At 37.7% G+C, this 13353-nt stretch overlaps 1 protein-coding gene across 12 annotated transcripts in view; it reads left to right on the top strand.

The window, feature by feature from the left end:
• LOC127806965 (putative calcium-transporting ATPase 13, plasma membrane-type) overlaps positions 1 to 7731 on the top strand; it is a 32536-nt gene extending 24805 nt beyond the window's left edge. For 2 of the 12 annotated variants that reach the window (XM_052344596.1, XM_052344605.1), the window contains exon 3: positions 7414 to 7731. In XM_052344596.1, coding sequence (XP_052200556.1) covers positions 7414 to 7472 — 59 coding nt within the window. In that variant the 3' untranslated portion in view covers positions 7473 to 7731. Of the gene's footprint in view, positions 1 to 2057; positions 3005 to 3343; positions 3499 to 3675; positions 4020 to 4410 lie in introns of those variants that run through there. The other 10 variants (XM_052344598.1, XM_052344606.1, XM_052344604.1 and 7 more) reach the window with 9 other exon arrangements.
• The last annotated feature ends 5622 nt before the right edge of the window (positions 7732 to 13353 follow it).

The raw sequence follows: 13353 nt of genomic DNA, 5'->3' as shown, positions 1-13353 counted from the left end.
TTAACTAAGTTTGTTCTAAGTAAATTATACCTTAATAACCACTCAATTCACAATTATTGTTTCTTTCGATTCTCATTTATAAAATATTTTAGTATTCAAACTTTTAGAATACCCAGATTAAATTGAACTGAAGATAAAAAAAAATTGAATCAAAATTAATTAATATTAATTTAATTTAAATTAAAAAAATTAATATTTTAACAAATATCTGTTAACTGTTAATCAATATCTGTTAATTGATATCGGTTAACCGATATATCAGCAATGCCATGACCATCGCTGTGGTCGCTTTCTCTTTTTTTCTATACATGGCTATCATTTGGCTTTTTTTTTTCTCCTATCAACGTAAGAATACACAGTACATGTATAATAATACATATATATACAATGAGAAGAGAAGGAGAAAGACCTACGTCTCTTGAATTCAATCGTTGAACGTAAATAATATATATACATATATTTAGATTACAGAAAGTGATAAAAAAATAATAGATGAATATATATATATATATATATATTTTATATATAAAATAATAGAGACAGAAGAAAAGACTTATCGAAAAAAGAGAAAGAATATAAAAAGAGTTTATTAAAAAATAGGAGTATTTTTGTCTTGTACGTATTAAAAAATTCCTACTTTTGCAAAATTTTTTAAAGTGTCTTAGGTGGTGTTCTCTTTGTGTTTCAGTTTTAAGTTTTGAATTCATTTTCAGTTTTGTGTTTTGAGTGTCTGTTTTGGGATTATTGAAAATGCGTTCTTTTTGTCATTTTGAAAAAATGTTTCTCAAAACTAAAAATTAGAAAACGCGTTCTCTTCGAGATTTTGAAAAAAAATATTTTATGATATTTTATTTAATAAATTTGATTCAAAGCAAATTATAAATATTTATTAATAAATTATAAATTTAATTCAAAAGAGTTTAACCTATAATACAATTGATAACTAATAACAGAATAACAAAAAAATTTAAAATCTTTAAAAATATCAGACTTTAAACATTAAAATCTAATAATAAATTTTAAACATCTATTAATAAATGACTAAAATTACAAAATAACATAATATTAATTTATCATAGGTATAATCCAAAATCTTAAAAATATCTTTAAAAAAATTAATATAAAAAAAATCATTTTACATTTTTAGTTTAATATTCAAATAAAATAAAACAAAAAAATAAAACAAAACAAAACACAGAAAATCAAATTGCAGAAGGGTTTGCAATTTGCGATGGAGGGGGCGGTGATGTCGAACGGTTGGGGGCAATGAAGTCGGACGGCTTGCAAGAGTTTGCGATAGGGGGCGGTCGACGACAGTGGTTGCAGTGGTGGTGGCGGAAGTAGAAGCGATCGACTGCGGTGATGGCGATGGCGGGCTAGAAAAAAAGAGAGAAGAAAAGAGATGCGGGGCAGTCGAAGGCGGACGCGATGCAAGGGTTTGCGGCGATGGTCGCGAAAGCGGTCGACGGCGGTGATGGCGATGGCGGTGGCGGGCCAGAAGAGAAGAGAAAGGAGACCGGGGGCGGTCGACGGGGGATGCGATGCAAGGGGTTGCAGTGGCGGTGGCGATCGACAGCTGTGGTTGCAGTGGCGGTGGCGGTTGACGGCGGTGATAGCGATGGCAGTGGCAGTCGACGAGCAAAAGGGAAGAGATGAGGTCGACAGCCAGAAGAGAAGAGGGGAGAAGAGAGGAGAGAGGATAAATCTGGTCTTTGAAGTCGGTTTGCACAGTGGGGAGGGGGGACGCGTTTTCCGCGTTTTGGTGTTTTGGGTGGGTTTTCACTGAAAACACTCAAAACAACAAATGTTGTTTTGGGTTTCCTTTACAAATTTTTTTCTTGTTTTCGAAAATGAGTTTTTAAAAATAACAAAGTAAACGTGTTTTCAGTATTTTAAGAAATTGAAAACTCAAAACGGGCCGAAAACGGCCAAGAGAACGGGCCCTTATTTTTGCAAAGTTTCGTACGGAGAGTCTTATTTTTATCAAATTCCCCTTTTTGGTCCTCTGCCCCTGCCCTGGACGAAATTGATTACTGTTTCGTGAGCGTAAATAATGGTGAATTCAAAGTGGCAGGAGGAGTATTCGTCGCGTCGCCAGCGGCCATGGGCGTCGTTACCATGGCCGTCGATCAGAGTCGTCGCCATGGCCGATGACGCGTCGTCGCAACCGAAAGGCCACGGCCTTATGGCTTCTTCTCGCACTGTCTGGCCAAGGGGTTTTCGTCCTCGCCATGGCAGATCTAGCGGACTGATCGGCCACGGCCTTATGGCTTCACCGTCGGTTCCTGCTTCTTGCCGTGCCCATGGGTGTCGCCGATTTGATGTCCGACCTTCGATTTCAGATTCGCCCTGGCCGATCGGTCGAAAGCTGCTCTCTCCTTGTTAGAAAAGACGGCCGAGGGTTGCGAAGGGAATGGGTCGCCGGCGGTTGAAGGCTTCATGGCCGCCGTTAAATGAGGTGAGCCGGAAGCTGAAGCCGCCGGCATTGAAGGAAGAAGAAGATGCAGAGGCGGTAGCGGTGGTGGCGGCGGCGCACAAATGGGGTTGAGAACCCTACATGAAGGTTGAAGATGATGGGTATTAAGCGGGTCGGGTCAATCCGACCCATTAAAAGATCTTCGATCGGCCAATCAACAATTTACTCCGACGCGCCACCGCCCCACCGCCTCAAAGAACCACCCCTCGGACCTTCTAAAGATCAGGGCTTTCTCGCCGACTTCGGCTTAACCTCCTCGTAGTTTCCGTAGTTTCAGCATCGAATGAGAATGCTATTTGTGATCTGGGAGCTCTCGAGTTTGAAGAAAGAGAGGTTCATCTGCGGAAGAGAGAGAGAGAGGGTGAAGCCGTTGTCAAAAAAGATGGCAGTCTGGGCGAAAGAGAGAGAGGGTGGAAGAAAGTAGTGCTGTGGTTGAGGCCGTTGCGAAAGGACGTTCATCCGCGGACAGACCGTGGGATGCGGAGGGTGGAAGATGGACAAAGTGGCCAACCCTACTCAAATGGGTAGGTGAGTCACCCCTACTCATCCTCCTACCAATTTATTAGTAATCAATCGCATCACTTTAATGATTCATATTACTTAGGGTGTTGTATATTTTATAGAAAATTATCATTCCAAACAAATCGTTCGATTCATATTTCCTTTGTTATTCTCTTAAACGTCTGAATCTAATGCAATTAAAGGACGTCAAATGCTTACTCCAAATGTTTAAGAAATTCAGAAATCATTGCAAAATATCATTTCAAGTATCCAGGCAACAATTTATTACTCCCACCGCCTCAAGGAACGGCCCCTCCGACCTCTGGCCGACTTGGGCTAAACCTCCTTGTAAACCGAACAAAATTGAATTGAATGAGAATACATTTATCTTCTGTTTACAAGTCGGCATAGAATGAGAATAGAAGCAAAGATGGCTGCCCAACACGGCGAAGCATAAAGGATATAAATGAACCATTGGAGAAACCACAATCCCACTCAGCTAGTTCTTTAACATCTAACACGTACGTGTTCTGTAACACTTGTTCTGTACAGAGCAAACATTTCACGCTATTTTCTATATGAAAAATAGCCATTTTAAGTTTTGAGGTATTTAATTAGTCAATTTTTCTAAATAAATTGTTTTCTAACTTTTATTCACTGATGCGAAGTTCTCACTTTTGCTGGAAATGATTTTCTAGGTAGTTCTAATTGTCGAGGGAATTCACCCACCGTGCATTGCCTCAACACTTTGTCCACTAAAATTCCATCGCGCATTGCCAATTTCTCTAGAGCTTTTCTCTCCCATTCGGCGCTGACTTCGTGTTCGTCGCCATCTCCGACTCCAAGTTCCAGACCGTCGGCGCATCTTCATCTTCTTCCACAGTAAGGTTTTCGGCCACGTTCTTTTCCTATTTCTGTAGATCTGACGAGCGATCTTGGTCTTCGACCACTACCCCTTCCCCTTTGTGTTTGTCGCCATCTCCGTCGAATTTGACCTCCGATTCCGACTTTCAGACCACCATTCATCTTCGTCTCATCCACGGTAAGCTTTCCGCCCTTCGTTTTCTGTTTTTGCATTTTGCTTTATTCCTCTGTTTTCAGTATCTCTTCTTACCTTTAATTGATATTTTGTTCACACAGAGTTTTTGTTCACTTTTTTTTGGAAAAAATATTTTGTATGTATCTTATGTAAAGATGACTAATTTCATGAAAAATAGTGGCAATCAAACACTAAAAGTTAGAAAATTATAACAAATTTTAGGTAAAAAATTAATTTCAATGCAAATCATTTCTAAATAAAGGCTGGATATGTTGTTGTTGTTGCAAATCATTTCTAAATAATTGAATTGCTTAGAACTTATTTTTTTTTCCAAACAAATTCCATACTTGCAATGAGTTGCATGTTCTTAGAAAGATGCTACTTTTTTCTCCAGAAAGCATGAACCAGATCGAGTTCATACTTGATTTTCCCACCAGTAGTAGCGGAAGAAATCTCAAGAGATGGCATTTGGCGTTTACCACAATCTATTGTTCGAGGGCCTTCTCTCATTTGATCAAACGCGTGGTGGCCACGAATAAGGGTAGGGCTTCCCCTATTACATCACCACATAGCGTACTTATCAATGTTGCTGAAGGACCACCCCCCTGCTTTTCAAACATTAACCAGTTAACCCTCTCCGGTCTCTTGAAGCAAAAAAACATAGACGCTCTTGAAGAAGTTGGTGGCGTTGAGGGCATAGCCTCCTCTCTCAACACCAACCTTGAGCATGGAATTCGCGGTGATCACGTAGATCTTTCATATCGACACAAGGCCTTTGGCACGAACACATATTGCAGGCCACCGGCAAAGAGCTTCTTCCGATTTGTTTGGGAGGCCCTGACGGACTTCACTATCGTAATATTGTTGGTCTGTGCGGCTCTTTCCCTTGGATTTGGCATGAAGGAAGATGGCCTGAAAGAAGGATGGTATGACGGCGGAAGCATATTCGTGGCCGTGTTTCTTGTCGTTGCAGTGTCGGCAACAAGTGACTTTAGGCAGAGCAGGCAGTTTGTCAAGTTATCCAAAGTCAGTAGCAACATCCCAGTTGAGGTCGTGAGAAATGGCAGGCGACAACAGGTTTCGATTTTCGATATTGCTGTGGGAGACGTAGTCTGCTTGAAGATTGGCGACCAAGTTCCCGCTGATGGGTTGTTCATAGATGGCCACTCACTGCAACTGGATGAATCCAGTATGACAGGCGAAAGTGATTACGTTGAAGTTAATTTAGCCCAAAATCCGTTCTTGATCTCCGGCACCAAGGTGGCTGATGGATTTGGCCGAATGCTAGTGACCTCTTTGGGGATGAATACGACCTGGGGAGAGATGATGAGCACGGTCAACCACGATTCCCATGACGAGACGCCGCTACAGGCACAGCTGAAGAAGCTTGCTTCTGCCATAGGTAAGGTTGGTTTGGCTGTTGCCTCCCTTGTTCTTGTTGTGTTGTTGGTGCGCTACTTCACAGGAAATACAGAAGATGAGAATGGAAACAAGGAATTCAACGGCAGCAAGACAAAAGCTGATGATGTGATAAATTCTGTGCTGGGAGTCATTGCTGATGCAGTGACCATTGTGGTCGTGGCAATTCCTGAGGGCTTACCATTAGCTGTAACGCTTACTCTGGCTTATTCCATGAAGAGGATGATGGTTGATCAGGCTATGGTTCGGAAGCTCTCTGCATGTGAGACAATGGGCTCTGCCACCACCATATGTACAGACAAAACCGGCACACTTACACTCAACCAGATGAAGGTGACCAAGTTTTGGCTTGGTCATGAGTGTGTGGATGAAAAAATGGCCACTTCAATTGCAACCAACATTCTTGAATTGCTCCACCAAGGGGTTGGACTGAACACAACGGGTACTGTTTATAAATCCCCGTTGGGATCTGAACTCGAGTTCTCTGGCAGCCCAACAGAAAAGGCGATACTTTCTTGGGCTTTTTTGGAGTTACACATGGACGTGGAGGAGCTGAAGCAGACATTTGTGGTTCTCCATGTTGAAGCCTTCAATTCAACGAAGAAAAGAAGTGGGGTTCTAATGCGAAGGAAATCTGATAATATGGTTAGTGTGCACTGGAAAGGCGCTGCAGAGATGATACTTGCCATGTGTTCGCATTACTATGATGTCAGTGGAAATATCAAATCTCTTGATGATGTAGAGAGGAAGAAGTTTGATCAAATCATCCAAGGTATGGCTGCTAGTAGCCTGCGATGCATTGCTTTTGCACACAAGCAGATTTCAGAGGAAAGGAACAAACATGAAAAATCGCAGCAAAAGATGGAAGACAACTGCTTAACCCTTTTGGGGATAGTAGGTCTAAAGGACCCCTGCCGACCTGGTGTGAAGAAAGCGGTGAAGGATTGCCAATATGCTGGAGTGAACGTGAAAATGATTACCGGTGACAATGTTTTCACGGCTAGAGCCATTGCTACAGAGTGTGGGATACTTAGGCCTGACCAGGGAATGGAGAGTGGTGCTGTGGTTGAAGGAGAAGAATTTCGCACTTACACGCCAGAGGAGCGAATGGAGAAAATTGACCGAATCTGTGTCATGGCAAGATCCTCTCCCTTTGATAAACTTCTAATGGTGCAATGCTTGAAACAGAAAGGCCATGTTGTGGCAGTGACTGGTGATGGCACAAATGATGCACCGGCTTTAAAAGAGGCCGATATAGGCCTTTCTATGGGGATCCAGGGAACTGAAGTGGCCAAAGAAAGCTCAGACATTGTGATTTTGGATGATAATTTTGGTTCCGTTGCCACAGTGTTGAAATGGGGCAGATGTGTGTACAACAACATCCAGAAATTCATTCAGTTCCAGCTCACAGTTAATGTGGCCGCACTTTTCATCAATTTTGTGGCTGCAGTTTCAGCCGGTGAAGTCCCTCTAACAGCTGTCCAGCTGTTATGGGTGAACCTGATCATGGACACCTTGGGAGCTCTTGCTCTTGCCACTGAGAAGCCCACCCGAGAGCTCATGGAGAAGCCGCCTGTGGGTCGTACTTCCCCACTCATCACCAACATCATGTGGAGAAACCTGCTTGCTCAAGCATTCTACCAGATAGCTGTTCTGCTGACTCTGCAGTTCAGGGGAGAATCGATCTTTGGGCTGAGCAAGAATGTCAATGACACGTTGATCTTCAATACTTTTGTGCTATGCCAAGTTTTCAATGAATTCAATGCCCGGAAGCTGGAGAAGAAGAATGTATTCGAGGGCATACACCAAAACAAGTTGTTTATGGGGATCATTGGGATAACAATTGTTCTTCAAGTGCTAATGGTGGAGTTCCTGAAGAAGTTTGCAAGCACAGAGAGGCTCAATTGGTGGCAATGGGGGGTCTGTATTGGATTTGCAGCCATGTCTTGGCCAATTGGGCTTCTCGTCAAGTGCATACCGGTTCCGGATAGACCATTTTTCAGTTACCTCAAATGGCAGAATGTAAAAAACATGTAGATACGATCTCATAGGTAGAATATCAATATTTTCCCATATGCGTAGAGCTGGTTTTATTATAGTTTCATTCAACTCCTTTATATGTTGAAGCATTGCAATAAATTAAAACAAAATTATTTGTTCTTGGCAAATTTTATGAAATTATTTTGTGGCTGTGAGGCATGACATCAGCGACAAATATTTGTTCCAAACCAATGATTTGTTAGTCTCCTAATCCTATTTATGAAAAGGTTATTCTTTTTGGGATAAAAGCAACATTCTTGTTAGTCGATTCCTTTTGAGTTTTATCAACTGGACATCACTCTTCTTGTTGCTTGCTTGCATGTGTTATCAGCATGGCTCCTGGTCTGGAAAGGCTAAGCATCTTGCCTTTCAAGGTATAAGAAACGCTCTAGCTAGCTGTTACACCGTCCAATTTACAAGGTATAAGTATGATATCATTCGTCCAATTTACAAGATCGATCCTAATTGTTAGTAATTTGGTTGTTATGTGCTAAGAATGATGGACTCATGAAGATACAGTGTAAACAAATTTTTTGAGTAGGAATTGTGTTCAACTTTAGTACTCAACAACTAAATAGAGGCTGAAAATAAGCCATCTGACAGTGATCTAATGGGAATATGCATTGTTCCATTGTCTTGTCCTTGAATTTTGTTTTAGGTGGGCAGCTAATTCAATACTTGTGTAACACTGAAGAGAAAAGGCAATGCTTGGAACATGTCTCGAGGGATTTCATATTTCACACTTTTAATTGGACGTGCTTTGTTTATTCTAATCTGGAGAGGTTTTCTTGAAGGGATCTCTTTTGAGAAATGAGTTACCATTGTTGTGATTCACTCCCAAAAGATTTGTTAGAATGTTGTTTAAGTAATCCAGCCAATTTGCAAAAAGAATGCATCGGAATTTAGGGGTATAGATGAGCGGTTTTCAGCTTCGTAAATAGAATTAAGCTGGAGGTCAAAGTCGATTATAGCAATTCTAGAAGTTAATGCTCTATTGTTCTATAAATAGGACAGGGGTCTGGGATAGACGAAGAATTCATTCTCACAAGAAAGTGAAAGAGAAGAGACAGTGAGTTAGAATAGTGTTTGTAATCTTGAAGGCTTGTAATCGTGAGGGTTGTGTTGATCATTTTAATAATCAAATGAGATTGCTTTTGGGAGGTTTTAGAGGCTAGATGTAGAGCTAATTCAATTGGCTTAAACTAGAATAAATCTGTTATCTCATGTTTATGGTTTGCATTTCTTGTTTTTACTTATGTTCTGTTTGATTTTATTTAATTTCTGTTATGATGTTTGTGTCCAAACCGAGAGAATTGTGAGAGTGTCCAAGAGTGAGCATATCGTTAGTTTATAGGGTGTTTTCTTGGACTGCTAGTGCTCCCAAATTTAATAAGACCTTATACATAGATAATATATGTTAAAGATATTTTTTAACAAATACTTATAAGATCATAATTATAAATTGATAGAAAACTAACTAAGGTCAGGAGAAAAAAACTGATTGAATTGAAATTAAATGTTCTTTAATCTTGAGATAGCATCCTCATCATCAATCAATTGGAGTACACAATTTTATTTCTTATAATGCATAATCTAGTATAAAATTATATTAATTTTACGATCTTAATTTTGTGTTCAAGTGTTTAACAAATTATGATTACAGTGCAACCCAACAGATTCGTTTTGAGAATCTGGACAAAGGAGAAACGACATTGCGTTCCAATTGAATACTTGGTCACGTCTGCATTCACATTCGTTTACTTGGAATTTTCCAAGTAAAGTGAAGAAGATCCACGAGCTATGCTTTCTAGTTCTAGTAATGCTTCCTAACTCGACCAACTCCCCAGAATGACCATAAATACCCATCGTCACCATTTGAGGATCCCAATTCCATCAAGCCTCGCTCTTTTAGCACTTGTTCTCAGGCTCAGCAAGATGTTTCTCTGATGATATCTCCAAAAAGCTAGAACAAGGTCGAGTTTGTGCTCGATTGATTTTCCGACCAAGAAGAAGAGAAGGCGTTTTCCCAATTAATTTTATCTTACAAGGTAGTTTTACTTTTTATCAATGTTTTCGAAGAACAGCTCCCCTGTTTTTCCCACATCGACAGTCATGCCTCACTAGAGGGTCGTGAACCTTGAGCGTGGATTTTGGGGCGATCCTTAAGATCTTTCATGTCGACATGAGGCATTTGGCACCAAGAACGTATTGCAAGCCACCTGCGAAGAGGTTCTTCCAATTTCTCGTCGGAAGAAACTTGGAAGAAACTCTCTGCGAGTGGCCCGCGATGCGTGTTCGTGCCAAAGGTCTTGTGTCGACACTGGAGATCTTCTGGATCACCGCCAATTCCATGCTCACGGTTCGTGACTCTCTAGCGAGGCTCGGCTGGTGAATGTCTGAAGAACAGGGGAGCTGTTCTACAAGCTTTCCGGTGAAAGATTTGTGTTGAAGAGAAGAAAAGTTAAAAAGGGTGGTCCGGGGGGTTTGACAGAATTGGGATCTCTCCTGTCCTGGGAAGAAATTAACGTCAAAAGGGTGTGCTTGGTGGCATTATTATATATATTTGGATACAATTTTGTTTCTGTATGAAGAGTCGCAGTAACGGATGCAATGGATGCTAGCAAGCAAGCAAGCTTCCTGAATGTCTTATTGATGCTTCTACCCAGGAATCAGTACTGATTGCGATTGGCGTTGATGTTGTTCACGCGTGCTTAATGTATTTCCCAAAGTTTGATTCATTTGGAGATTCTTAAACTAAACAATAGGGTCGTGGCGTGGATATTCCCTTCAAGGACTGGAATTAGTGCGAAGAGATCCAAAGTCATTGCCATACACATTGAACCTTGGCGAACTAATATATATATATATATATATATATATTAAAATAGTATTTAAAACCTATAGCCTAGGAAATTTAATTTCTATAAATTCAAGCTGTCGCTTGTATTACACTTCATATCATCAAGGTATCTAGCTATAGGACAATATTGTATCTTAAGGTTAATCAATTTTATTTTTAACTATAAAAGTAGTTCAAAAAGACCACCCACGTTAGTAGTTGGATTAATCACCAAAGAAAATCAAACTTTTATTAGTATATTAATTCCACAGCAAATTTTAAAGTTTATCAATTTTATCTCAATTCTAAAAAATTGTAAAACTTAAATAATTAACAATTCTTCTAATGATGAACTCTAATTATATGCACGGTGTGTTTTGAAAAATTGAAGAAAATTTAATAATTGATACATCAAAAAATTTTGATGTATAAACTTTTGGTAATTAACCCTTAATAGTTTGGTAGGAGTTACATTTCATGGTGAGATTTGAAGTCTCCAATTTGAATAGTGTACTTTTCAATTCTCTGGATAGTCCCCGTTATTACATAGTTTACAAATTTAAAATCAAAGAAAATTAATGGTATTACATATCTTAAATAACTCTTAAAATAAGTTTTTTCTCATCGTGTTTGAGTGAAATTTTGAAATAAAATAAAAGATTTTTTTCCCTTATTTGAAAGATGAGAATATAAAAAATAATGGAAATATTTTCATCTATTATATTCTTTTACTACTAAACGTTTTTTTATATCTAATCTCTTCTAAATTCAGGAGAAAATAAAAATGTTTAGCAATATGATGATTTTTGTTGATTTAAAATATAATATCATAGCTCTCAAAGGTGACTTTAGGGATGAACTACTTATAGTAAACACGAGTTTATAAATTTAAATATTTTCATACCCTTTAATATAAATATTTTTATTATTATATATATAACAGGATTACATGGTCATATTTTGTCTTTTTTTTCCCTTTTTTTTTTTAACAAATCACATGTTAGTTGATTTGTTCGGTAAAAATAGGTCACAACGTTGATTTGTCCTTACAAAAAAAAGAAAAGAAAAGAGTGCTATTTGTAATACTTAGTATTTTAAGAAGAAAAAATCCTATAATTTATCAAAAAATAATTTTTTTTTGAGGTGAAAGTGCAAATTTCTAAAAATCACTAGTATGAATTTCATAAATAGCTGGGGTGAAACTAAGAAACCAAAAACTTGCAGCGAAACAAGTGACATTATCAAAAGCCTTACAGAAACAAGTGACATTATCAAAACCCTTACAGAATGCTATTTGTATAGAAGCATTCTTACAGAATGCTTTATAAGGATGATATATCGCGATATATTTTGTTTATCCCCTTCTCCCTCTCTTTCCTTTCCCTCGCCATTACACTGGCCACTCGCCGCCATTCTTCGCCTCGCCTGCTCTCGCCTCGTGTATTTTGTCTCTAACCTTCTCGTGTAGAAAATGCATTTTCGTTATTTTCCTAATATTATAACATGACTTCAAAACATTTCTAAAATTATACAAATAATTTGAAAATAATTTTTTTGCAGTTTCAAAAATAATTTTTTTTCTTTTTAGAAATGCTGAAACCACACTCTCACTCTCAAGACGTTTTCACATAATTTTCATAATTAAATTTTATAAATTCACATCCACCATGTAAATTCGTAACAGTTTTATATAGATTTATAATAATGATATTTAACATAATAATAATAATAAATAAATTTATTATTAATTTTAAATAAAATTATTATAATTTATATATTTTACCTTAATTTGTAAGAACTATACATTTAATCTATTTGTGAGTATAGTATTTTTCAAGTTGAATGAGGAGGCTAGCCATTGGGTGTCGCTTTCCTAGCAACTGAACCATCTTTTTCTATTATTAATTGAAATTCCATAAGAAAATCCTAATTCTAATACTTAATTTGTTTTCTTCTTCTTCTTTTTTTTTTTTTTTTTTGGGGGGGGGGGGGGGGGGGGTTGGGTTGGGTGGCAATGATTTTTTAATTTTTAGGCTAAAATTCAATCTATCTTCAAATTTTATTTTTTTGAGAAAACCTACATTTATATGCCAAAAAAGAAAAGAAAATGACCACAATATTCTCTATTTATAACCTTACAATTTATAGCTTAGAAATCTTAAACAAAATGAAAGAATATACATCCTAATTACAATTCATATACATTGACGATTTTTAAGATTTAATTGCTTTGTTATCTTTTTTGATTATCTTCATAGAATCTGAAATTTATAATTTTACAACACAAAAGTCAACCTTTCCTTAATAATCATATGTTTATAATTATAATAGTTGTCTTACTAGCCCTCTTTTACCCAAGATTCCAATAATCTTTTTAAGTCTTTGGACAAGAAGATCTCAATGATTACCCATCTCACTGGACATAATTTTTGCTTTCATGTTTGAAATCCCATTTGAAATCCCATTTAAGTCAGTAAGAGATTTTGTTGTCTCCTTTATTGATCTTTCCTTGGACCGTATCAAAAAAATTTCAAGTTTCCCATGGAAGTTCATTCAGCAGTATCCAACTTAGAGATTCACCTTTTTTTTTTTCTCCTAATTATTGTGTATTCTTGACAATTGGTGGTTGATTGTGGGACATCAATGAGTTGAAGAAAATTGATGGAGAGGAGACGAAATTCAGGGTGGGAGAGAAAATTCAACAAAGGGAAGAAATCACCTTTCTTAATTACATGATCACTATTTATGCCTATTTATGGGTAGGGGCCGGTGTGCATAATTTGGTCCAAAACGTTAAATTTTGAGAAAAATTGGTTTATGGTTTGGTTTTGGGTTTCTGTCACAAGAAACCACAAACCAAACCATAAACTGTTTTATATATTATAATATATACATAAAAAAATATATCTTACACCAAAAGTTGTTATTATTTTTGTTGAGTAACCTAATACCAAAATTTATTTTAATGACAAAATAGCCAATTTTTTTGTTTAAAAATTTGTATATAAATAAATTATACCAATAAGTTTTATTTTGACT

Source organism: Diospyros lotus, chromosome 7 (genome assembly GCF_014633365.1).
Source record: "Diospyros lotus cultivar Yz01 chromosome 7, ASM1463336v1, whole genome shotgun sequence".
In the NCBI taxonomy this organism is placed as follows: domain Eukaryota; kingdom Viridiplantae; phylum Streptophyta; class Magnoliopsida; order Ericales; family Ebenaceae; genus Diospyros; species Diospyros lotus.
Note: the sequence above shows the minus strand (reverse complement) of the source record. Positions and strands in the feature narration are given on the sequence as shown.